Genomic DNA, 27,905 nt, shown 5'->3' on the forward strand with positions numbered 1-27,905 from the left:
AACGAGTTTGAAAACATGAATGGCAGCATAATCTGAAGAATCACAAGCGGACAGGGTCCCACATACGGTCGTTATTTAAAACACGGGCATGATTTGTCTCTTTTTAGACATTTTGCCCAGAAACGGGCCTGTTTCAAAAATAAATTACTACAAGTGGCTAGATTTTCCTTTCCGAAAAAGATGTAGCGAAACAGCTAACCGGTAATTTGGGATTTATTATGCTCGAGACAACTCCCACACGATTCTGACACTTCAAGATGCACTCTTTCTCCCAAATAATAATATTAACCACTATTAATTGTTTTGATATACCATAAACGATGAATAAATGTCGGAAACAATGGTTCTGATGAAGGAACCTTTTGAGACGATAGAAGATTACAGTATACCTTTTAGCACTCATCAATCATTTAATATTTGTCCGTTTTTAGCTATTAAATACACCTTAAACGCTTACAATATTGTTAATTTGTGTTCTTAAATGTCATCAGTTTTTGAAAGCAGGTCGCGGCCAACTATCGAATCTAACTAAACTTACTCAAGTTCCATTCTCTAGAAATGCACCCACTTTTATACCTAAATTTTGACCTGAGAACAAGCTTTTTAAAGTTCGATTTCAACAGAAAAATACTCGGATATATATATATATATGCTAAACGCATGAAACTCGACTTCTCACAAAAATGAGCGGTGAAAATATAAATGTCGCCTACGTGCAATTTTTGGGGAAGCAATTATTTTGTTTCTACAGAATTTTACAACTAATTTTATTCACATTAAAAAAAGGTCACGTACAGTTGAACATGATCACGTCTCCCGACTGCCATATTATAAATAATGCTGATTTATATGGCAATCGGGAGACATACGCCCCAAAAAACACAGCGAGAATAAAGTTCGTTTTGTGTAAACGTACTAAGACCAAGAACGTTTAGACAGAACGAACTTTAAACTCACTGTGTTTCTTGGGGCGTAGTTATAATACACGCTCCGTTGTTAGACTGTGTAGAGATTGGTATTTCGGAACGCTACTAGTCATTGCCATTGCAAATTGATGTTATGTTTAGCTTTATTGTTTAGACAGCAGATACCAATAGTTGATTGATTTATAAATAAAGGATCATAAAGGGTTAATAAATGATGCAACATTATGGCATGATCAAATATATTCAATTACAAGTATGCATTTTCAAATTTCAGATTTATATGGACAAATAAACTTCGAAAACAAATATGATAGCTTTTTCTATCAGTGGATTGACTATCGGAACAAGAAGAAATTACAAACGGAAAAATTAAACATTGATTTCTTAAATAGCTAATGCCATAACAATTAAAAATAGTATCAGTAATGAGAAACGATCCATTGAAATGTATTTTTTTGTGCTTGTAAGGTTATGCAATGTTTACTCTACTCTCTTTTAAATAGGTACCTTCTTTTGGACATCGGCAGTAACTTTTAGCAAAGAGATAAGAGCTGAAAACATTGCTAGAGTACAGCCTCAACTTATATGAGGCCTGCACAAAATATGTCTTACCAAAATATGGTAAAATTGGTCTAAAGGATGTAAACAGTGTTTTTGTCATTAATCGTTATTCATGAGTTAATTATAATATACTGCATGTTCACTATATCGATAATAATTTACGTGTCAAAAAATGAAAACATAAAGATACAAATATGTTTTCGTATTGGTTTAGTGCCTCGATATATCAAATAAACTTAATATTTCCACATGACATAGAATGTTTATTTGTATCGAAATACTGTGAATCATTGGTAATTTTATTGCACAATTTTAATGATAATTCAAAACGTATACACAGTCTCTCCAGACAACGGAAATCAGTCGAACTAAGTTGTATGTCATACTGATTGAATATTAAAATAAATCACCGGAGGTGTTTCGTTTGAAGCGTGCATTATTTTTAAATTGAGCGTCATTTTCAAATATGTTACACTTTCAATGCTTTTAAAATCGTACGAATTTTTGTAACGTCGTTACTTCCACAGGTCGCAGTATCAGTCAGGGTAACGAATCAACTATTTGATATATTTATTTGTTGTTAATATTATTGGCTTTGAAGAGCTTGGATACACAAACACTCGTAAAAACCATCTTTAGAATATTTTTGAAGTGATTTTTCGAGAAATCAGACTTTGATCCCTTTTTAATTGTGTTTTATTTTCAAATCTGTTTCTTTGGATCCAATGACTAGTAGTTATTAAACAAAACAATACCACTTTGTGGCATAGTGAACTTGTCTGGGTTTCCGGTCCCTACAGGTAAATGGGATTTTTAGACTTTCTTTACAAAGCAAATGCCAAATGAATGGTATAATTCAATGTAACAGTATATATTACCTCTGAAATATGCTGTTCCGCATTACAATATTTATATGATTGTATGTTTTTCTGCTTATCATGCATGAATTTTATTTTGCTAACTTTGCTGTTTGTGCGTACGTGTCACAACCTGTGTCAAAGTGTTTACTACCTTAAACTTAGAAAAGGGGCTTTGAAGCAAAAAATACCGGGGGATAACAAATTTACCAGGTCACTTTATGAGCTTTGAAACGGCTAGTACAAAATCATTCATGATTATCTTATCACGCAGGACCATTTGATCCCAAATATGGACACGTCAATTTATCATTAGTGATAACGTTTCACTCCATTTTTAACGGTCATGCAATCAGTTTGTTTTATCTTTACATTGAGCATTATAATTCTTATCAGTGTGCTCAAACAAGTCACTACAGTGTAACATGAACATTCCGATTATTTTAATAATTCTTATAGGTAAGCTTTTTTCGTCTTTTTCATTTATTACATTGATTATTGACTATTTGTTTGTCATAAATGTAACACTTTTGTCTGTTTTTATGATTTTTATTTTATTTCGAAAAAATATAAATACAAGTAGTCCCATTTTTTATGTGGATTATCAGATGAACATTCTAATTAAACAGTTTAAATCAATTTTGAAGACTTCTAGGCATTAAACGAGTTAAAAAAATACTCACTTACTTGTGCTTATTTGGAAACATATCGAACATTTTTACAATTCTAACGAACCTTTGCATAATTTCAACACAGTGGTTACTTCCTTTGCCAGACAGTTATCATTGGCATCATGCAAATCACGTGATGATGTTGAAAATAATGTGACGTCATTCAAAAAGTTTAAATTTTCTTTCATTAAAACAAGTATATTCAAAACCTTTTCATACAAAATTAGATCTGCAATTGGCAAGTGCATACACCGTTTAAAACATTAAACAAGAAGTTGTTACAACATGATATCTATCACTCTCGTTGCACAATGTAATCCTGTGCTGTGGAGGAAACCGGAATACCCGAAAGAAACTTGCTAACCACACGATCCATTTCCGGGAGTTGGCCAAGATAGTTGGTGTTTGTACTATTTTAGTCTGCTATAGGCGGTTTTGTAATCTTTTCCAATAACACGTTATGTTTGTTATCAAATGCATTGAAATGTCTTTCCAAGTATTTCGTTCGTTTTATTTTCAGCATTTCGTTATTGTACTTAAAGTTATAATTCCTGCACTGAAGATAGCATCTCTTATGGAATGAGAACGTGTTGATGACCATTTTGAAAAGGCTAAATGTTTAATTCATGATTTGATGTCATTTCTACAATAAAGTGCGCTTATTAGAACTAATGTATGTGTTTATTTATCAGACGTCCGTTATGGCGTTGAAAACTGAGGATATCCAACATCATCCTCTATTTGAACCTATGCAAACAATAATATCGTTTAATTTTTAAAGTTGGCACTGAGGGCGCTTGCATGGACGGATGGGTTCATTACGAAGACTCGTGTTACCTCATTGGACATACAGATCTGTCTTTTATAGATGCTCAGGTACTTGATGAAAGTTATTGTTCATGACTCATTTGTTCCCTTTGCTTATCTTGCATGTTTAATTTACCAATGTGACATATTTCCCATTGTAGTATAAGGTGACTGTCGATGTTCCAAAGGACAAGAAACGTGCATGATCAAATATAAAACGGTTAAGAAAGCATCTTATGTTAACATAATGAATTTAATGTCGAACATAACAAATACCTTTTCTTAATTAAGAGGATTAAGGTTTTGTTGTGTCGACGTACTTGTAACTTATTGACAGAGATCCATGTCCTTTACAGAGATACTGTCAGAGTCATGGGGCGAACCTAGTCAATTTAGAAACCCCAAAAGAGAACACGTTTCTAAAGGGTTATCTTTCAGATCTGAAAGGTAGGTTGGAATTATTCTTTTTTTACTGATCACGTTCAAGAATATATGATATTTAACCTTAATTTTGGAATGTTAATGAATTGCAAAATGCGTAGCAGTTCGAATATTTATGACTTTACCAGGACTTTACGTTAGAGGGGGCGTAAGAAAGGCAAACAATGCCCCTTTGACTTCAAAATATTATTTAAGTCGCATTTGAGGATGTGACGGGGTCAAGCCATAAAACAGCCATTATATGGCGCGGACAGACCTTCCGAAACTCAACAACAACAATACGACCCAAAAACAAATATAACACAACTGTTGAAAATATGTTATTTAATACGTTTTGCACTGTCAGTGAAATCTTAGTAAGACTTTACTGGGAGTCAATTCGAGACCATCCAACCTTCCACTTGTCACGACATGTATCAACAAAGTGTTAAGTGTTCCAAATGGCACGACTAGGCATTGAGGCTATGATAATAAACGAATAAATTGCTTTGGAACAGATTCGAAGCATTGGATTGGGCTTACTGACGAAATAACGGAGGGTGTGTGGAAGCAATATCCGTCAGAAGAGCTTGTGACCTTCACCGACTGGGGAACTCACCAGCCGAACAACGGCAAAACATCGAACTGTGCAGCTTATTGGGAGTCATTTGGATACCACTGGGTTGACGAACCGTGCACATCACACTATAAGGCTCTTTGCGAAATGCCGTATGTATCAGTTTATGGTATATGTATACTGTATCAGTATTAATTTTGAGATGATTTAAGGTATATGTGTGCACATGCCACCCGGAAAAGGCATATATTCGAGCTCAAACATGCTTGCGTTCTTTTGGCCTGGCTAAGATGACATCCATACCGATTAGGGTCTATAAAATACAAACATTAGAGCTTTATTATAAGGTAGTTTCACGGGAAATTTAGGCTTTTATTCATTATTCAGGTATAAACTAAACTGACTAGTTAGAGAACGTTCTTTACTATAATAAAAAGTGACGTCGTCTGCGAAAACGAATCGTGCTTGGGTATTTACTTTAATAACAAATAATCAAAATAGTCACCAAGAGATAGGATTACAAAGAAATCTTATAACAATATTATACATTTAATTAAAACCTGTTCGAACATATATATATAAACAAACTACGATTTTCTGCTTATGACGGACGAAGTTTCGCCAGAATTAAAATGTCACTTTTTCCTTCTCATCCTTTACGTTGGCACATATATATTGTCAACTTAATTAAGGACGAAGAACATGCTTCATGTAATACATATAGGATCTGACACGAGTTGTCATTTAATACAAGATTTTATTAAACGAGTTTATGAAATTTGATAGTAAGCGAGCCTCTGGCGAGCTTACTAACACCTTTCATGGACGAGTTTAATAAAATTCTTGTATTAAATGACAACGAGTGTCAGATCTTTTTTATCACATGCTTAAAACGGTGTTTTTATTACCAATATAGTTCCACTTTCTGAACCGATTGTTTGACAGCCAAAGTACTCAGAGTAGAATGTCAACGATGCGTCATATAAATAGTTCCAAATTAAAATGACAGAAGTAACTAGCAGTTATCAAGTTTTAATTCTGATAAAGCGCTTAACAAGTCACAACTATAAAAATGTATAGTAAAATATCCAACAGTATGAATAACGAACAATTTTAACAAAAAACAACAACAATTAGTACACAATTTGATGACGTCACACTCAGAGTACATGCATTTACGCGGTTTATGTGACCTGCATCGATCTATCAAGTTTTACTGTGTGCACGGATTTAAAAGTTATTCGCTGTCGCTTTCTACGATGATTTTGCAGCGTTTTCTTAGTGTACATAGAGTTTCACAACATGCAGATGATTACGGCGAAGCCTTACTCTGTACTGCATGGATGTTGATGTTGAAAAAGTTCCACCAAAAATGTTTCCAGAAAACATGATGTTTTAGCCGCCATTGGATGTGTAAGGAGGTGTCTGTGCTGCGAAATTCGTATTTGTGTTTTCGGTAACCGACAGCTGATTAAACTGGCAAGCAAATGGCATTGATTGCATATTGCTTGTGTTGGACAAGATGGAAATGTTTGAAATGTTCTTGTGGTGTTTGTCACTAATGTGGCTGTATTTGTTGACTGACTGGATATTTCTGTGACTAATGATATTCATTATCTGGTTGGCGGAACATTGTTATCAGAAAGTTTTTGTACAAGATGCTTTCTGGCACTATGATTCGTTAGCCATTTGTCTCCCGGAAGTCTTACAGCTCATTATTGAGGTAAGTATTTGTTGGCATTTAAACCATTTTGTTTACAAACAATGCGGAGGGATATCTAGGTTGCGTGTAGTCTAGCCAATAGAAATGTCTGATAGGTTATCTTACACGTGTTTAAGATAAAAATATTCGTTATGGGTATATTACACGGAAAACAAGGGTAAGCATGTGATAAAAAAAATTGAAGAAGACTTCATGTCAAAACAAGTGAATATGTAGGAATGAAAATGCAATGCTTATACTTAAGAAATAAGATAGTACCCCGTGTAAAGAACAGGACATTCTGAACTAATACTACGTCAAACTATTAGTAAAACATGCATAAAATTATCCAGCCTTGAAAACAGGTTATCCAAGTTATCTTTTTATGATATATTTTCAGGTTCGAGGCTGAGCATATCGTTGGCTAGTTATCAAATATCATTTGTACAACAATGATTTATTTTAATAAAACACTAAGACGGTTATCAAAGGTGTTGTATTTTTTCTGTTTAAAAGGCTTTGTAAATACAAGTATCACACATGATTATTGGTTGAAACTACCCTGACCAAAAAACAAACAAAAAGCTTTAAAAATATCTGACATATTTTTTTCTGAGTTAATATTGCTTAACTCTTTCTTACATCAGAACGAAGATATAGATAGAGTATGCATTTCACCATTGAAAATGATTGCATCTTCAGCCTATGAAATGCCTTACATAGTATCAAAAAGAGAAGGAAAGATTAGAGATTGAAACGTTTTAAACTTCCTAAGATCGTCTGATTATCGAATAAATTTAATAAAAGTATCATAACTGTCTCGGTGTCGTCATCGGCGTTGGCAGCGTCGTCGTGCAAACTCTTGATATCAACGTTCATGATTTTCAAAAAGACTCTTCCATTTGTAGGTGCAGCGAGGCAATAGTTCTTACATCAAGAATGAGTTATGCCCCCTGTGATTAAAAGATAAGACTAGCGTTTGCGACGTTGCAAAAGTGTTGTTTTTAGATATAAACAAACACCACTTTGCAAAGTTTTCAAATACATCATTTTTGAAGATATAATTCATTAGGAATGCATTTTACCTATTTCAACCTGGTATAACATGTCGAAAAAAGTCGACGTCCTGGCAATCCAATTAACAATATATTATGGTATCTTTATGAATACTTTCAAATTTAAAAGATATTAAATAATGTAGTGAAACATGGTGTCTAATTCTCACCTCATCGCTACTTAAATGATAATAGCTTCTGTAAAATAGAAGCAATCACAACACACAAGTGGGAAACATTCTTGAATGGATAGGGTCAATCATCTTGGCATCTTCAAATATAACTAATCTTTCTTCTTGTTTGTGTAAAAATGCCAATCCTTTTAAATCAAGATCTTCTGATGAGGTATTTCCCGCAAAATTGGTAAGGCGTTCTGAAACACATGAACATGTTCAAGCCTTGTACCTCGTTTATGCTTAAATATTTAACTCCTCGGATTATCCCTGTATTTTTCATTGTATAATAAAAACACACGTGTGTATGATGCTTGATAAAGAGTTTACCTTAAAAACATAATACTTGACCTTGTAAAATGTTTGTTTTTTGTCCATCAAACCCACTTTTGCATTATCACGATCCGTTAATTGTTCATCTTCCCGACTTTATACTGTGGAAGGCCCTTTTATCATTCCGAAAAGCGCTAAGAAATTAAAATGTAGTTTTGAGGATATCTCAATCCCCTTGTTCGCTCTATGAGACATGAACAACCATTGCTATGGTAAATTCAGAGTATTGCATCTTTCATCATGATATTTACGTATCTGCGGGATCATTTTGGAAAACATAATTAATGTTGCAGCCATGGGAGCACTTGTATTATGATGGATATACCATCCTCACTGTAAACTGTTCCTGAATAAACAACATATAGAAAAGCAGATGTTCTAGAAAGACTATGAAACGTCGAATGATAAAACTTATGTGTTTTTTACTGTTGAATGCATTTTACAAAATACGTTAGCACACCGATATCATTTATATTCAATAATTGAATGTTTGCACCTTTTGATTTATGTCTGATTACCTCATGAAGTCAACATCATAAATGATATCGACGAATTAATAAACTATTAATATATTCAACTTGAAAAGGAGTTACCTTTTAATACATTATGCAATTGTAATACTTAATTTATTCAATGATGTACAATATTTACGTTAAATATGTTATTTCTACATACATATTGAAGATACGGTTATTCCCCGTTTTATTTATAGAAATTGAATATATGGTTCGCAAAAAAGTCAATGGGTCTCAATTTGTGTATATTAATGGGAAAATTATCAACTGTTGTCTAGCTATTCTCTTACTGTTTTTAGTGTTTATGCCCATATCCACACAAATGGGATCACTTGGAGGATTCAAATTTAGAACCAACCTCAATATTTCCATATATTTCTTAATTCATATTATGAAGTGGGTTTAAAAGAAACTCGCGCATGCGCACTGGCTGTGGTTCTAGGTCCTAGGTCATTCTATTTTGATTTTAATAATCAGCTTATTCGACAGTCCAGCTGAGCCCGTCCAATGGCGAATATGGTTAAGTAAATCTAAAATGAAAAACCAGATTACATCTAAAACATATTTTTTTCACTTCATGTTATCTTATAAATGTTAATTGTACTTCATTTGAACAGGATGTTTAACGTCATTGTCGCCTAATGCTGTTCTCGATGGAGTTATTTTCAGCCGGTGTGAACAATATCGATAAAAGACTGAGACAATTCGAATCAATTTGTAATAGTGATGATATAGGGGATGAATTTAATTTTGTGTCGTTACAAGACTTAGTTAATCCGTCTCATAAATGATGTGACAACATGTCGAAATCGTCCAGACAATCCAATCAACAATATATTATAGTGGATGAGTTTAATTTTGTGTCGTTAGAAGACTTAGTTAATCCGTCTCGTAAATGATGTGACAAAGACGGATAACACATAGAATGAATTTGACGAAATATAGATACCTTTATCGCTCCAAAAGAAAACATTCCCATTGAATGTTCTCACATCAATCTTATTGACAGTTAATTACTTTATTCTATGCATTATATGGACTTTTTTCTACCAAGGTTTTTAACTAAAGATACGTTTCTGTTTATCGAGGGAATCGGTATCTAAATTAAATAATTATTTTATTTCTCCCAGTTTCTATTTTGCGTATGAAATGAAATAAATGAAGAGTTGTTTTACAAATGTCGCGAGGTTGACTTTTCAATTAATTCAGGATTGATGCTTATTCTACCTTGCATTCATTTCGAACATTCGCAAAATCGCGGCGAAGTGTTCATATTTATTCTTCATATTTACATTTTCCCTTTTCATTGATTTTTTTGTGATAATAAAGATATTGGTTTAATGATTTTCGCGTATAGTAAGATTACTTATTTAAATACGTGTTTTATATATGCATGATTCAGTCTCAGGTCCTTCGTGCAAAACTCCGCCTATAAAGGAAACAAAATTTCGAGGAGTACTTGCAAAATGAATAACAATTTCATCGTACAGAAAATCAAGTGCGAAAGTATTTTTTTATAAAATGTCCTCAAATGTTTCTCTGATGAAAAATGTTAAAAAACGTTATGGAATCCTATGGGATTCCCATATAATCGGTGAAAACATCTCTGACGAAAACAACCGTCAAATTTACAATTAATCATTACTTGTTTTCTTATTAAGAGAACTATTCAGATTTTCAATTGCGCAATAGCTAGTTTGAGCAATCTGAGGTCAAAGTAAGTTAATTATTCATTTAAGCTTTATAAAACAATTAATTGGGCAGCCAGTTTTCGCTCGTCTTTTTCAGTTGCACATATAATGGTACATTATAAGCCATTAGTTAATTAAAAACTCTTTTGAGCCTATACATTGTTAGGTTACTTTACATTATGGAGCTGACAATTTGCATATCTTCTCCATTCAAAAGTCATGAACAAAACTACATACAAACGTTTACAAAAAGCACATTTTTATTTCAACAGTTCATAAAGTTCTTAAACTGGCAAAATTATTGAATGGTTCATGAACAATAAAATCAGTTAAAGTGTTACATACATAAACGTTCTCCTGTGACAAAACATATTAAGCATGTAAACACATTAAGCAACCTACTTACACAACGTACGCGCAAAAAATATATAAATAAATGACTTAATAATAATTGGCAGTTGGTTGTGTTTCTTAATTGATATTGACGGATGTTTTCTTTTTTTTAATGGAAATTTAGAGGTTGAAATCTATAAAATAGATATTTGATTGTCAACGATTTTCTGAATGAATAAATGTGGATGTATCTGGTGATCTCATTGTCTGATGCATGAGCCCTCAAGTATTTTTATACTAGCTCGCGTGTGTTCGTAGTCTACAATAAATGCATTTCGCGCTCAACACTAAATATGTCAGCATTTAATTTTGGACTTCTTAACAATTGAATCGGCGACGGGCTGCGGTGGGTCTGCCGACTTAATTGTTTATAAGAACAAACTTAGAGACTGACTATAATAAAGCATTAAACTTAAAATGTCTTGTAAACGGATATCAGTTTATTGAACTTCGCACGGCTTCTCAGGTCTTAAGGATGATTGTTGGTAGTCAATCCATCTATAAGATCAATTGAAAACTAATGGTAATTAGTTTGACTTAAAATACGTCTTAAAAGCAGATATGGCTGGATGAAAAATACCAATGACATAAACTACAAACAATATGATGAGCTCTCTCAACTGATGTTTTTAAAACAATACTGAAACACTAACCCTACACGTATTTTCGTAAGAGATTGACTAACAGATTGTACACGTATTTTTGTAAAATATTGACTTAAAGATTGCCCAAGTATTGTCGTAAAAGATTGCTTAAGAGATTGTACAAGTATTGTCGTAAGAGATTGTCAAATAACTCTTACAGATATTTTGTATAAGAGATTGTAAAACATCAGGTATTTCCAGAGTCAGAGGAGCATTCTCCGTTGTTTTTTATGCCATCGTCCAAAGATGTATTTGAATGCATTTGTTTTGATGAAGATGGGAAACGAAAAATGTATGAATATTTTCTCAATTAAAGAAGACATATAACGCTTCCTACATGTCTCACAGAAATTGGAATGAGCATTGCACAGTTCCATGCATTACATCGCGATTATATATTCAATGTAATTTTTAACAACTCTATTTAATTCATTTCGTCATATTTTAAATATTAAAGAACCAGGATTGACCTATAGGTCTGACACTTGCTCTTCAATTGTCAACCTCCGTATATCACATGGAAAAGATTCACATTGTTGGTTTTATTTACGATGAGTTTCGGAATATAATTTGAAGGTATGGAGTCATATTCTGGGCATTTCAGTTTATGCCTATACCTTTGAGTTTGAAACCTTTTCATGGCATTAAGGTTTAGTAGAACCTGAAGTTTAGTGCATGAGCCTTAGAGTTAGACGCAATTCGTGTTCAGCTATTTTTGTTCCCTGACGGATAAAAGTCACAGACCTGACACGCCACAGTTCATATATGAGTTGACCTTAAACCGCAGCAATGACATGATCCTCAACTATACAGCCTTCTACTTTAAAAACAACATAGAATAACTGTTTCATTCACTATCTAAAATAAGCTAATTTAGGTTTTGAAAAACGTTCCCAATCGCTTTTGACAGGTTATCGTTTACACCTGTAACAATAGAAAAGTTTGCAGAATAAATTCCTAAAGTCTCTCCGGAAGTCACGTACACATGTGAAATATACCAGAGGATTCGCCATGTTATTTATCACAAACGATCTCAGAAAAATGTTATACGTCACAATCTGTAATGACGTCATATCCTGCGCAAAATCTGGTCGAAAGGTAGAGTAGATGATAAAAGCAAGATGAGGAATGAAAGAGAGCACAAAAACGGCCGTCAACCAACAAAACATGCTGGTCATACTCATGGGCGGCTCTATTTACGCGGCTAGCGGCGTTGGACACTGCCTTCCCAACGGGCATGTGTAGTCTGTACGTTCCCTCAGTTTGTTCTGACGCCGTGGTCTTCATTAAGATACTTCCAGCTTTGTTTTTATGTGTGTTTGTCGCATCGTCTTGTGTACACAGTGTCTGGCTTGATTTGGTTGACTTGTCTAAGATCGAGCTTGTGGAGTAACGTCTCGTGAATTTCAAATGCCACTTTAACTGTCGTCCAATCCGAATGTACAACACAAGTAATATAGCAAATGATATACTCACGACTATAGATTGAAATGGGAAGTATATTTTGGGCCATATTGAATCAGTTTGTATAAAGTGGTCTTCAACAAAGCATTCAGTCCCTGTGATATTGTGAACTCCAGTTTTGACTGTCCTTATTCCGTAAATAAATATAGCCGGGACGGCCACTACAACTCCCATTATACAAGACATAATACACATGGCATGCATTCGCCTTGTATTCATTTCAACCAGCTCAAAAATGCAGATAGCCCGATGCCTTTCAATGGCAATACTTACGAATATAAACACTGACGTCCCAACAAGAAAAACGTGGACAAAACGTAACGTTTTGCATACGCTCTCGGACGGAAACTGGTACGGATGAATCATGCTAAACACTAGAAGTGGCGTTCCGCCGCTGCACGCTATAAAGTCTACAACAGCAAGCCACAAAATAAACACACGTGAAAATGAGCTTGGGTGGGGTATGTAGACGCTTAACACGATCAGGTTTCCGATGATCCCGATCACTGCAAGCGAGGCGCAGATGAAAATGGCCGGAAGGTGTAGCGTGACCAAAGCGTCGTTGAGTTCAGTCAACGAGGCGTTGACGTCGAAATCGTCCCGCCAAGATTTTGGTAAAGTTGTGTACATCTTCAGTTTCCTACCGTGGCTCTTTGAGTTTACACCGCACTAACATCCCTGAAGATGAAAACAATATGTTTAGTGAAAATAAATGTCATCTCGTTAAATAACTATTCGTCTTGAAATTCATATTCTATGTCGATAATATGCTTTTTATGTTAGATACACGAAAACGTCGGTTTGTAATACAATTTTCAAAAATACACGCGCATTTTATTTTGTCCTCGAAATTATACGTTTTCAAAAAAGGTTTGCGTTACCAAAATTGTTATAATTTAAAGAACACAAATATGCTATTAAAGCTCATATCTTATTCATCTTAATTCCTACACTGATAATTCAACAGCCTGTTAAAAAATGTTGACTTGTGGCTTAAATGGTTGGCTAATATTCTTGATCGAAATTACGTAAAAAAATTTATAATGTACAAACCACTCGGCGTATATCTCTCTTAAAATTCCTCATCATCACTGATAATTCAACAGCCTGTTCAAAATAAATTTGTCTTGTGATTTGTATGAAAAGTTGGCAAATATGCCTTTTCGAAATAGCTAGATAAATTTAATGTACAAACCACTTCACGTATCTTGAGGTATAGCTTTTATGAGCAGTTGTTCGACTTTTCCGATACATAATGTACTTACCACTGAAAATATTTTCCTTCTGAAGAATAAGCTCCCTGAAATAGGATAAAATTACAGATAATGTTTACTTCAAAACATTACATGATTTTACTTAAAGCTGTTCTCTCACAGGTTGGCAGTTTAAACAATTTTGATTTTTGTATCAATGCCATCAATTCAGTCATATATGATAACTTACAATAAAACAGATCTTCATTGTTTGGAAAATTTACGAAAAAATCTTTTTAAGGCATTACTAACGCTTTTAGACATAAAATAGCAATGTTCGAACGTAAATATGAAAAACTGCGAACGGATTTTTTGTCAGCCGTCTTGTGTCAATAGTTTCGAGACATTTACGCAAAATTTGTCTCATGCCAATAGAAAAATAAATTTGATGTTAAAACTACCAAACTGAGAGGGCAGCGTAAACCTATTTCTTATCAAGAATTTGCCAGCGATAGTCCCAACTTTAAGTGATGCTTTCTACTCATTTTAACTGAACTAATTTTATCAAAGTAAACAAAGGCCACCGGCCAAAAAACACAGTACCTATAACCCATAAAATGTAAAACAAAATAAGAAATACATATATGATGATGTTAGAACAGAAATATATATAAAAAAACACTTACATTTATTTTATATTCCATAGAAGATGTATGTACATCGCCAATTGTAACATAGAATCATCATTGTTAAGACCTATTAATACCACAATCAAAACACCTTATATGCCAATCATGATTGTCAAAGTATACATGTAAGTGTACATTTAGGTTATAATAACATATCTTATCATATATATTCCGATTATTCCTCATCAACACTGATAATTCAACAACTTGTTCAAAATTAACTAAACTTTATGGATTCTATGAGCAGATAGAATACACTGTACATAACTTCTTTGTTTCAAAAGTTACTTGTATCTACTTTACCGTACAATTCTTCTCAAGCATTGGCCCGACATATCAGATCAAAACAGCATACATAATGAAATCCTAATATCATACAATCAAAACACCATATGGTTTATTGATAAGTGAAAGGTACAAGTATGTGTAAATTGAGGTTGTTTAACAACACCGTGAGAGAATCTAGACAACCAGTTCGCGCTATTAATGATTAATCCTTTTTGAAAACAGCAGGCGACCGGCATTTATACGTGTATTTGCCTATATTTAACAAATCCAATATCAATATAAATGTATATACATCTGATCCGAAGTATGAATGCACTTGTATCGTTAATGAATATACTAAACATTACCTTCATCTCACTATCGAAAATGTTGATAATAGCAAAAGATATCGCATTAAACTTTCTTTTAGCAACAAGGGTATAGATATTTTTAATCTAAATAATTTATTGAAGAATAAAAATGTTGAAAAATGTATTCCACAATACTTTAAGAATAAAGAAATGCCAATGATATGTTACAAATATAAAAAGCCTATTAGAAATTTCATATTTAATTATAATTAAGTAGTATCAGAAGATGAAATATCCGCAAATACACCTTCTTCTTGAAATTGTATTGACTCTATGTACCACTACCCTGTTGGATATATTGTTACAGGAGATCTTTTATTAAAAATAACCTTCTTAGAAAACTTCCAAATAAAGGTCCTAAATACCGGATAGCATCTGAAATTAATTTCCAACACTTTATCCAAATATAGTAAAAGCTGGTGCAAAAGAGAAGGGGTCGAACCAAATGCCTTATTGCCGTGGATGAATAAAATACTGTACCTAATAGATAAGAAAATAGAGTTTTTCAACAATAATCCGTTGGCCCTTCCCCCAAAGTCTATTTCGATAACTCCAAAGCTGATCATGGATATCAAATCTCAACATAAAAATTGTATTTGTACCAGCTGATAAAGCAGCTAATAATGTAATCATAGTTTGACGTTTATTAAATACTATTATTAAAGAGTTTCAATCTTCTAGAACTAACATTCCTAGCCAACTCGATGAAGAAAGTGTTCTTAAACATCATTCTGATTCTAATGCTAAATTTCAAGTTCTTTTGAATGATGATCATAAAAACATTCCTACAATACACTGGTTGCCTAAAATGCATAAAAATCCGTATAAATCACGATTTATTGTTAATTCCATTTCTTGTTCTACTAAACAAGTTTCAATTTTACTAACATCCTGCTTAACTGCTATAAAGTTTCATGTGAAAAAATATTGTTGTAAAGTTTATGAGAATTCTGGAATTAATCTCTTTTGGTCTATCAATAATTCTTTAGATTTAGTTAATGATTTTGAAAATAGACGGTAAATGATCTCAGTGCTTAATACTTATGACTTTACAACGCTCAATACATCTATTACACAACCTTTAGTTACAAACAAACTGACTCCTCTTATCGAAAAAACTTTTGCGAGGGAGAAAATGTAAATGTTAAAAAAGCTTATTTTACTAATGATTGCCCCGATAATATATATATATCAGATATGCATCGATGTCATTGAAGTTTTAAATTTTATTCTCAATAATTATTAATGGAATTCCAATGGGTGCCAATTATGCACCTTAACTTGCAGACCTCTTTTTATACTGCTATGCACGTGAATTTATGTTGAAATTATCTAAGTCTGGAGATCTAGCTCTTGTTGATAAATTCAATAACACTTTTAGATATATTGATGATATTCTAAGTTTAGATAATCCTGTGTTTACAGATAACATTCATTCGATATACCCTTCACAATTGCAACTTAATTTATCTAATACATCCGTTTTAAAAGCATCATATTTAGATCTGCAACTTGAAGTAAAGGAAGATATATTAAGTATCAATCTTTATGATAAACGTGATGGGTTTAATTTTAAAATAATTAATTACCCTTCTTTAGATGGTGATGTTCCTAGTTCACCATCATATGGTGTTTTTATTGCACAGTTGATAAGATTCGCTAGAATATGTACAGATGTAAAAAACATATCAGCTCTCGCAGTAAACTTATGACGCAAACACTTCTAAAACAGGGTTTCAGATATTATAAATTAAGGAAAACTTTCTCAAAATTTGTTAATTGTCATCATAATCGCATATCAAAGTACAATAGTAGTCTTAAATCGCTGATTGCTAATAGTATTGCTCATCCCGATTTTTATGGTAATGTTTTAAAGAAAATTCGTAAAATTAAAATGTTTCAAGCTGGTAGTTGAGCAGATAGACTTAATGAATTACTTGGATTTTATTTAAACCGTGGATATAAAAGTAATATTTTGAAGAGCACTTGCCTTCTAGTTTTTTTAAGATGAATACCTTAAACAAAATATAGGATTGAATATAGAATCTTTTTATAACTTAGTTTTCAGTCCTTGGATTTTCTATGAAGATTTTGCTAATTCATGTTATCATTAAAACCGTTCTTGGCGAACACGTTTTTGGCTGACTCGGAGTGTTTTGGCATGTGACTTCATTTTCTTCAAACATTTTACATTTGCAAATTATTTGGAAGGAAAGATTTGCCAATTTATGTCGCTTTTATTTTTAATAATGTTTTCTTTATTTGTTCCAAGTTTTAGTACAATGATGCTTTTTATTATGAAACTCTATGATCACACAGTTTTAAACATTTTATTTTATAAGGCAGACTGTGTTGGATGTTTATAGTTTTTAACAATGATTTCATCGTAACTTTGAAAAGTTTTTGCATTAGGTGCTCTGAATTGTTTCCCTCCGTCTGCAGAAAGAGTTGGGATCTCTACTCATAGAAGTACTTGGGGTATACCTATATGTTTATTATTATTTGTTTTATTGACAAGTTTCCTCAAGTTAATGCATACTTTGATAAAATTTACCTTTTGCGTTTTATCTTTATTAAGGACTGTTGGGATAAGAGTGAGGTTTGTGCACATAAACTGGTTTAAACCCCCAGTAAATGTACATTTTACTGACCGTTCCAAGGCGGTACCTAACAGTTCTTGATAAACATACCTATTTTTTTTTAAATATGTATAGTATGTATGCACTGTGCTCTTTGTGGAGTTTTGTGCCGTTGTTCTATGTTTCTTGTTTGTGATTGTTCTTTGTCTTTGGCGTTGTCCCAGTTCCACTAAACCGGGTATATGTTTGAACGTTTTGCTACTGAACTTGTTTCTGTAGCTTTTTGAATAAATACTAAGCTAACAAACTGCGAAGCATTTGTTAAATTTGTAAATATTGCTCATAATAAATGTTAGATTTTCAAATCAAAAAGAGAACACTCAAAAACAAATCCAGTGACTCACACAGCTTCAATACCCCACATGAATACTAATGTGTTCGATACCTGTAACATTCCACACGATACTCGGTCTTGTTTACAAAAGGCATCAAATAAATTGAATATATTACAAATTAAATCATATGGCTTGAAACAATGAAAACGTAAAACAACACAACAGAAGTCGAAATATTTTTGTAATAACACTCACCTTCTGTAACAATACTCCGAAGTTCATAGAAAAACATTGCCAGAGATTTTGCTATCAACATATTCAAATGCACTTAATGAAATCATGCATGTTTAAGCCACAATTACCACGCTGTTCAACTTCTCTGTATTATATTGATATGTGATACTCTTTACTCCATAGAAAGATTTGCAACTACGCATGTTCAACGCTCGTGCACATATAACCACTTTTCATAGGTTGTTGCTAAATAAACTACTCTGATGTATTGATATAAAGCAGCAATTTTCATCGTGTGTAGTTAATGCGTGATTATCAATGATGAGCGGAACATTTAGATACTGTTTCAAACTCTAGGCTGTTACCCACATATTACCTGCTCGCTCGATAAAGTACAATAAGGCCATTGCAAATTGATTTTATGCTTAGTTTAGTTCTTCAGACAACAGATACCAATAATTGATTAGTTGATAAAGCAATAGATACCTCCTGCTTTGTAAACAATGGAACATTCTTCCAAAATCTAATCTTTTAAATTATTTGTATACATGTTTATACTGCTATTTCATTTGGACAAACAAACATGGTGTGGCTTCCTTTGATTGTTTTTTTTCTGTTTTATAGAGTAGCTACAGATAAAATAGACTGACAAAACATTAAAACTTATGAATATTCTGCCATATTCAAGAAATTAAGAATGATTTTTAAGATGTTCTTGTTTCAATGACGTTCAATCAAAGTTTATAAAATATATGAATGCAAACACGTGCATGTTTAAATTTATTCAACTTATAAGTAGTAAAAACAAACAAACAACTAAATGTATGAAAATATTTGGAACAGGCGACAAATTGAAGAAACTAAGCAATGAATGATATTGTTTAAGTTTTGATCGTATAAGTTGTATTGTAAATCAATGATATTGATTAAATTTTGATTGAATAAATTTCATTGTAAATCAATGATGTTGATTAAGTCCAGATCGTACAAGTTGTATTGTAAACAATGATATTGTTCAAGTCTTGATCTATAAATTTTATTGTAAATCAATGATATTGTTCAAGTCTTGATCGTAAATGTTTTATTGTAAATCAATGATATTGTCTAAGTTTTGATCGGATAAGTTTTATTGTAAATCAATGATATTGGCTAAATTTTGATCGGATAAGTTTTATTGTAAATCAATGATATTATCTAAGTTTTGATCGGATAAGTTTTATTGTAAATCAATGATATTGTCTAAGTTTTGATCGGATAAGTTTTATTGTAAATCAATGATATTGTCTAAGTTTTGATCGGATAAGTTTCATTGTAAATCAATGATATTGTCTAAGTTTTGATCGGATAAGTTTTATTGTAAATCAATGATATTGTCTAAGTTTTGATCGGAATTTTTATTGCATATCAATGATATTGTTCAAGTCTTGATCGTATAAGTTTTATTGCAAATCAATGATATTGTTTAAGTCTTAATCGTATAAGTTTTATTACAAATCAATCATATTGTTTAAGTTTTGATCGTTTCAGTTTTATTGTAAATTAATGATATTGTTTAAGTCTTTATCGTATAATCACTGCAGTAACCATTAACGACCCGATTTTCCGAAATAATATAGAATAATATAAATTACTGGATACACAGCTTTAAATTGTTTTAAGGTGTGAACATTATGTTTTCTTGTATGTATTTGTTTGACAAGATGCCTTTAAGAATAAGTCGAAATAAACTGTTGTTTTGTTCTGCTATCAAAACAAAAAGAAATTCATAATGGAATAATAAGACATTGATAACTTAAATAACTAATGACAGAACAATTCACTAACTATATATGAGTAATAAGAAACGACACATTGCAATGTATTATTTGTTCCTACAATGTTTTATTGTGCTTACTGTGAAATGTATACCTGCTTCAGAACAGCGGCATTAAATAAACAGGCAAGTTCGAAGATAAGCATGAGCCTCAAGAATTATGAGCCTTATCAAATATAATTAATCAACAAAATGTGTTCTGTTAGAACAAAAAGTTTCATAAACAGGTTTCAAGGCTGAACAGGTTTGGGGGATTTTATCGTGTTTAACGAGTTTGAAAACATGAATGGCAGCATAATCTGAAGAATCACAAGCGGACAGGGTCCCACATACGGTCGTTATTTAAAACACGGGCATGATTTGTCTCTTTTTAGACATTTTGCCCAGAAACGGGCCTGTTTCAAAAATAAATTACTACAAGTGGCTAGATTTTCCTTTCCGAAAAAGATGTAGCGAAACAGCTAACCGGTAATTTGGGATTTATTATGCTCGAGACAACTCCCACACGATTCTGACACTTCAAGATGCACTCTTTCTCCCAAATAATAATATTAACCACTATTAATTGTTTTGATATACCATAAACGATGAATAAATGTCGGAAACAATGGTTCTGATGAAGGAACCTTTTGAGACGATAGAAGATTACAGTATACCTTTTAGCACTCATCAATCATTTAATATTTGTCCGTTTTTAGCTATTAAATACACGCTTAAACGCTTACAATATTGTTAATTTGTGTTCTTAAATGTCATCAGTTTTTGAAAGCCGGTCGCGGCCCAACTATCGAATCTAACTAAAACTTACTCAAGTTCCATTCTCTAGAAATGCACCCACTTTTATACCTAAATTTTGACCTGAGAACAAGCTTTTTAAAGTTCGATTTCAACAGAAAAATACTCGGATATATATATATATGTATATATATATATATATATATATATATATATATATATATATATGCTAAACGCATGAAACTCGACTTCTCACAAAAATGAGCGGTGAATAATATAAATGTCGCCTACGTGCAATTTTTGGGGAAGCAATTATTTTGTTTCTACAGAATTTTACAACTAATTTTATTCAGATTAAAAAAAGGTCACGTACAGTTGAACATGATCACGTCTCCCGATTGCCATATTATAAACAATGCTGATTTATATGGCAATCGGGAGACATACGCCCCATAAAACACAGCGAGAATAAAGTTCGTTTTGTGTAAACGTACTAAGACCAAGAACGTTTAGACAGAACGAACTTTAAACTCACTGTGTTTCTTGGGGCGTAGTTATAATACACGCTCCTTTGTTAGACTGTGTAGAGAGTGGTATTTCGGAACGCTACTAGTCATTGCCATTGCAAATTGATGTTATGTTTAGCTTTATTGTTTAGACAGCAGATACCAATAGTTGATTGATTTATAAATAAAGGATCATAAAGGGTTAATAAATGATGCAACATTATGGCATGATCAAATATATTCAATTACAAGTATGCATTTTCAAATTTCAGATTTATATGGACAAATAAACTTCGAAAACAAATATGATAGCTTTTTCTATCAGTGGATTGACTATCGGAACAAGAAGAAATTACAAACGGAAAAATTAAACATTGATTTCTTAAATAGCTAATGCCATAACAATTAAAAATAGTATCAGTAATGAGAAACGATCCATTGAAATGTATTTTTTTGTGCTTGTAAGGTTATGCAGTGTTTACTCTACTCTCTTTTAAATAGGTACCTTCTTTTGGACATCGGCAGTAACTTTTAGCAAAGAGATAAGAGCTGAAAACATTGCTAGAGTACAGCCTCAACTTATATGAGGCCTGCACAAAATATGTCTTACCAAAATATGGTAAAATTGGTCTAAAGGATGTAAACAGTGTTTTTGTCATTAATCGTTATTCATGAGTTAATTATAATATACTGCATGTTCACTATATCGATAATAATTTACGTGTCAAAAATGAAAACATAAAGATACAAATATGTTTTCGTATTGGTTTAGTGCCTCGATATATCAAATAAACTTAATATTTCCACATGACCTAGAATGTTTATTTGTATCAAAATACTGTGAATCATTGGTAATTTTATTGCACAATTTTAATGATAATTCAAAACGTATACACAGTCTCTCCACACAACGGAAATCAGTCGAACTAAGTTGTATGTCATACTGATTGAATATTAAAATAAATCACCGGAGGTGTTTCGTTTGAAGCGTGCATTATTTTTAAATTGAGCATCATTTTCAAATATGTTACACTTTCAATGCTTTTAAAATCGTACGAATTTTTGTAACGTCGTTACTTCCACAGGTCGCAGTATCAGTCAGGGTAACGAATCAACTATTTATTTGTTGTTAATATTATTGGCTTTGAAGAGCTTGGATACACAAACACTCGTAAAAACCATCTTTAGAATATTTTTGAAGTGATTTTTCGAGAAATCAGACTTTGATCCCTTTTTAATTGTGTTTTATTTTCAAATCTGTTTCTTTGGATCCAATGACTAGTAGTTATTAAACAAAACAATACCACTTTGTGGCATAGTGAACTTGTCTGGGTTTCCGGTCCCTACAGGTAAATGGGATTTTTAGACTTTCTTTACAAAGCAAATGCCAAATGAATGGTATAATTCAATGTAACAGTATATATTACCTCTGAAATATGCTGTTCCGCATTACAATTTTTATATGATTGTATGTTTTTCTGCTTATCATGCATGAATTTTATTTTGCTAACTTTGCTGTTTGTGCGTACGTGTCACAACCTGTGTCAAAGTGTTTACTACCTTAAACTTAGAAAAGGGGCTTTGAAGCAAAAAATACCGGGGGATAACAAATTTACCAGGTCACTTTATGAGCTTTGAAACGGCTAGTACAAAATCATTCATGATTATCTTATCACGCAAGACCATTTGATCCCAAATATGGACACGTCAAATTATCATTAGTGATAACGTTTCACTCCATTTTTAACGGTCATGCAATCAGTTTGTTTTATCTTTACATTGAGCATTATAATTCTTATCAGTGTGCTCAAACAAGTCACTACAGTGTAACATGAACATTCCGATTATTTTAATAATTCTTATAGGTAAGCTTTTTTCGTCTTTTTCATTTATTACATTGATTATTGACTATTTGTTTGTCATAAATGTATCACTTTTGTCTGTTTTTATGATTTTTATTTTATTTCGAAAAAATATAAATACAAGTAGTCCCATTTTTTATGTGGATTATCAGATGAACATTCTAATTAAACAGTTTAAATCAATTTTGAAGACTTCTAGGCATTAAACGAGTTAAAAAAATACTCACTTACTTGTGCTTATTTGGAAACATATCGAACATTTTTTACAATTCTAACGAACCTTTGCATAATTTCAACACAGTGGTTACTTCCTTTGCCAGACAGTTATCATTGGCATCATGCAAATCACGTGATGATGTTGAAAATAATGTGACGTCATTCAAAAAGTTTAAATTTTCTTTCATTAAAACAAGTATATTCAAAACCTTTTCATACAAAATTAGATCTGCAATTGGCAAGTGCATACACCGTTTAAAACATTAAACAAGAAGTTGTTACAACATGATATCTATCACTCTCGTTGCACAATGTAATCCTGTGCTGTGGAGGAAACCGGAATACCCGAAAGAAACTTGCTAACCACACGATCCATTTCCGGGAGTTGGCCAAGATAGTTGGTGTTTGTACTATATTAGTCTGCTATAGGCGGTTTTGTAATCTTTTCCAATAACACGTTATGTTTGTTATCAAATGCATTGAAATGTCTTTCCAAGTATTTCGTTCGTTTTATTTTCAGCATTTCGTTATTGTACTTAAAGTTATAATTCCTGCACTGAAGATAGCATCTCTTATGGAATGAGAACGTGTTGATGACCATTTTGAAAAGGCTAAATGTTTAATTCATGATTTGCTGTCATTTCTACAATAAAGTGCGCTTATTAGAACTAATGTATGTGTTTATTTATCAGACGTCCGTTATGGCGTTGAGAACTGAGGATATCCAACATGGTCCTCTATTTGAACCTATGCAACCAATAATATCGTTTAATTTTTAAAGTTGGCACTGAGGGCGCTTGCATGGACGGATGGGTTCATTACGAAGACTCGTGTTACCTCATTGGACATACAGATCTGTCTTTTATAGATGCTCAGGTACTTGATGAAAGTTATTGTTCATGACTCATTTGTTCCCTTTGCTTATCTTGCATGTTTAATTTACCAATGTGACATATTTCCCATTGTAGTATAAGGTGACTGTCGATGTTCCAAAGGACAAGAAACGTGCTTGATCAAATATAAAACGGTTAAGAAAGCATCTTATGTTAACATAATGAATTTAATGTCGAACATAACAAATACCTTTTTCTTAATTAAGAGGATTAAGGTTTTGTTGTGTCGACGTACTTGTAACTTATTGACAGAGATCCATGTCCTTTACAGAGATACTGTCAGAGTCATGGGGCGAACCTAGTCAATTTAGAAACCCCAAAAGAGAACACGTTTCTAAAGGGTTATCTTTCAGATCTGAAAGGTAGGTTGGAATTATTCTTTTTTTACTGATCACGTTCAAGAATATATGATATTTAACCTTAATTTTGGAATGTTAATGAATTGCAAAATGCGTAGCAGTTCGAATATTTATGACTTTACCAGGACTTTACGTTAGAGGGGGCGTAAGAAAGGCAAACAATGCCCCTTTGACTTCAAAATATTATTTAAGTCGCATTTGAGGATGTGACGGGGTCAAGCCATAAAACAGCCATTATATGGCGCGGACAGACCTTTCGAAACTCAACAACAACAATACGACCCAAAAACAAATATAACACAACTGTTGAAAATATGTGATTTAATACGTTTTGCACTGTCAGTGAAATCTTAGTAAGACTTTACTGGGAGTCAATTCGAGACCATCCAACCTTCCACTTGTCACGACATGTATCAACAAAGTGTGAAGTGTTCCAAATGGCACGACTAGGCATTGAGGCTATGATAATAAACGAATAAATTGCTTTGGAACAGATTCGAAGCATTGGATTGGGCTTACTGACGAAATAACGGAGGGTGTGTGGAAGCAATATCCGTCAGAAGAGCTTGTGACCTTCACCGACTGGGGAACTCACCAGCCGAACAACGGCAAAACATCGAACTGTGCAGCCTATTGGGAGTCATTTGGATACCACTGGGTTGACGAACCGTGCACATCACACTATAAGGCTCTTTGCGAAATGCCGTATGTATAGGTTTATGGTATATGTATACTGTATCAGTATTAATTTTGAGATGATTTAAGGTATATGTGTGCACATGCCACCCGGAAAAGGCATATATTCGAGCTCAAACATGCTTGCGTTCTTTTGGCCTGGCTAAGATGACATCCATACCGATTAGGGTCTATAAAATAGAAACATTAGAGCTTTATTATAAGGTAGTTTCACGGGAAATTTAGGCTTTTATTCATTATTCAGGTATAAACTAAACTGACTAGTTAGAGAACGTTCTTTACTATAATAAAAAGTGACGTCGTCTGCGAAAACGAATCGTGCTGAGGTATTTACTTGAATAACAAATAATCAAAATAGTCACCAAGAGATAGGATTACAAAGAAATCTTATAACAATATTATACATTTAATTAAAACCTGTTCGAACATATATATATAAACAAACTACGATTTTCTGCTTATGACGGACGAAGTTTCGCCAGAATTAAAATGTCACTTTTCCTTCTCATCCTTTACGTTGGCACATATATATTGTCAACTTAATTAAGGACGAAGAACATGCTTCATGTAATACATATAGGATCTGACACGAGTTGTCATTTAATACAAGATTTTATTAAACGAGTTTATGAAATTTGTTAGTAAGCGAGCCTCTGGCGAGCTTACTAACACCTTTCATGGACGAGTTTAATAAAATTCTTGTATTAAATGACAACGAGTGTCAGATCTTTTTTATCACATGCTTAAAACGGTGTTTTTATTACCAATATAGTTCCACTTTCTGAACCGATTGTTTGACAGCCAAAGTACTCAGAGTAGAATGTCAACGATGCGTCATATAAATAGTTCCAAATTAAAATGACAGAAGTAACTAGCAGTTATCAAGTTTTAATTCTGATAAAGCGCTTAACAAGTCACAACTATAAAAATGTATAGTAAAATATCCAACAGCATGAATAACGAACAATTTTAACAAAAAACAACAACAATAAGTACACAATTTGATGACGTCACGCTCAGAGTACATGCATTTACGCGGTTTATGTGACCTGCATCGATCTATCAAGTTTTACTGTGTGCACGGATTTAAAAGTTATTCTCTGTCGCTTTCTACGATGATTTTGCAGCGTTTTCTTAGTGTACATAGAGTTTCACAACATGCAGATGATTACGGCAAAGCCTTACTCTGTACTGCATGGATGTTGATGTTGAAAAAGTTCCACCAAAAATGTTTCCAGAGAACATGATGTTTTTAGCCGCCATTGGATGTGTAAGGAGGTGTCTGTGCTGCGAAATTCGTATTTGTGTTTTCGGTAACCGACAGCTGATTAAACTGGCAAGCAAATGGCATTGATTGCATATTGCTTGTGTTGGACAAGATGGAAATGTTTGAAATGTTCTTGTGGTGTTTGTCACTAATGTGGCTGTATTTGTTGACTGACTGGATATTTCTGTGACTAATGATATTCATTATCTGGTTGGCGGAACATTGTTATCAGAAAGTTTTTGTACAAGATGCTTTCTGGCACTATGATTCGTTAGCCATTTGTCTCCCGGAAGTCTAACAGCTCATTATTGAGGTAAGTATTTGTTGGCATTTAAACCATTTTTGTTTACAAACAATGCGGAGGGATATCTAGGTTGCGTGTAGTCTAGCCAATAGAAATGTCTGATAGGTTATCTTACACGTGTTTAAGATAAAAATATTCGTTATGGGTATATTACACGGAAAACAAGGGTAAGCATGTGATAAAAAAAAATTTGAAGAAGACTTCATGTCAAAACAAGTGAATATGTAGGAATGAAAATGCAATGCTTATACTTAAGAAATAAGATAGTACCCCGTGTAAAGAACAGCACATTCTGAACTAATACTACGTCAAACTATTAGTAAAACATGCATAAAATTATCCAGCCTTGAAAACAGGTTATCCAAGTTATCTTTTTATGATATATTTTCAGGTTCGAGGCTGAGCATATCGTTGGCTAGTTATCAAATATCATTTGTACAACAATGATTTATTTTAATAAAACACTAAGACGGTTATCAAAGGTGTTGTATTTTTTCTGTTTAAAAGGCTTTGTAAATACAAGTATCACACATGATTATTGGTTGAAACTACCCTGACCAAAAAACAAACAAAAAGCTTTAAAAATATCTGACAGATTTTTTTCTGAGTTAATATTGCTTACCTCTTTCTTACATCAGAACGAAGATATAGATAGAGTATGCATTTCACCATTGAAAATGATTGCATCTTCAGCCTATGAAATGCCTTACATAGTATCAAAAAGAGAAGGAAAGATTAGAGATTGAAACGTTTTAGACTTCCTAAGATCGTCTGATTATCGAAGAAATTTAATAAAA

The 27,905-nt window shown here is 32.8% G+C and overlaps 2 protein-coding genes and 1 pseudogene across 2 annotated transcripts; 2 read left to right on the top strand and 1 right to left on the bottom strand.

The window, feature by feature from the left end:
* The first annotated feature begins 2,689 nt into the window (after window positions 1–2,689).
* LOC128205040 (perlucin-like protein) lies at window positions 2,690–7,011 on the top strand. The gene is made up of 5 exons (XM_052906443.1): window positions 2,690–2,803; window positions 3,797–3,891; window positions 4,179–4,269; window positions 4,761–4,971; window positions 6,922–7,011. The coding sequence occupies exons 1-5, from the start codon at window positions 2,770–2,772 to the stop codon at window positions 6,947–6,949; spliced, it is 459 nt and encodes a 152-aa protein (XP_052762403.1). The 5' UTR covers window positions 2,690–2,769; the 3' UTR covers window positions 6,950–7,011.
* Window positions 7,012–10,552: 3,541 nt separating this feature from the next.
* LOC128206385 (cholecystokinin receptor type A-like) lies at window positions 10,553–14,035 on the bottom strand (annotated as a pseudogene).
* Window positions 14,036–23,262: 9,227 nt separating this feature from the next.
* On the top strand, window positions 23,263–27,589 carry LOC128205258 (perlucin-like protein). Its single transcript, XM_052906776.1, has 5 exons — window positions 23,263–23,376; window positions 24,371–24,465; window positions 24,754–24,844; window positions 25,336–25,546; window positions 27,500–27,589. The coding sequence occupies exons 1-5, from the start codon at window positions 23,343–23,345 to the stop codon at window positions 27,525–27,527; spliced, it is 459 nt and encodes a 152-aa protein (XP_052762736.1). The 5' UTR covers window positions 23,263–23,342; the 3' UTR covers window positions 27,528–27,589.
* The last annotated feature ends 316 nt before the right edge of the window (window positions 27,590–27,905 follow it).

Source organism: Mya arenaria, chromosome 10 (assembly GCF_026914265.1).
Source record: "Mya arenaria isolate MELC-2E11 chromosome 10, ASM2691426v1".
Taxonomy (NCBI): Eukaryota; Metazoa; Mollusca; class Bivalvia; order Myida; family Myidae; genus Mya; species Mya arenaria.

Coding starts and splice junctions, on each gene's coding strand:
- LOC128205040 (XM_052906443.1), top strand. CDS start 2,770: ATGAACATTCCGATTATTTTAATAATTCTTATAG. Junction 4,270..4,760: donor TTATCTTTCAGATCTGAAAG/GTAGGTTGGAAT, acceptor GCTTTGGAACAG/ATTCGAAGCATTGGATTGGG. Junction 4,972..6,921: donor AAGGCTCTTTGCGAAATGCC/GTATGTATCAGT, acceptor ATATATTTTCAG/GTTCGAGGCTGAGCATATCG.
- LOC128205258 (XM_052906776.1), top strand. CDS start 23,343: ATGAACATTCCGATTATTTTAATAATTCTTATAG. Junction 24,466..24,753: donor TGTCTTTTATAGATGCTCAG/GTACTTGATGAA, acceptor TGTCCTTTACAG/AGATACTGTCAGAGTCATGG. Junction 25,547..27,499: donor AAGGCTCTTTGCGAAATGCC/GTATGTATAGGT, acceptor ATATATTTTCAG/GTTCGAGGCTGAGCATATCG.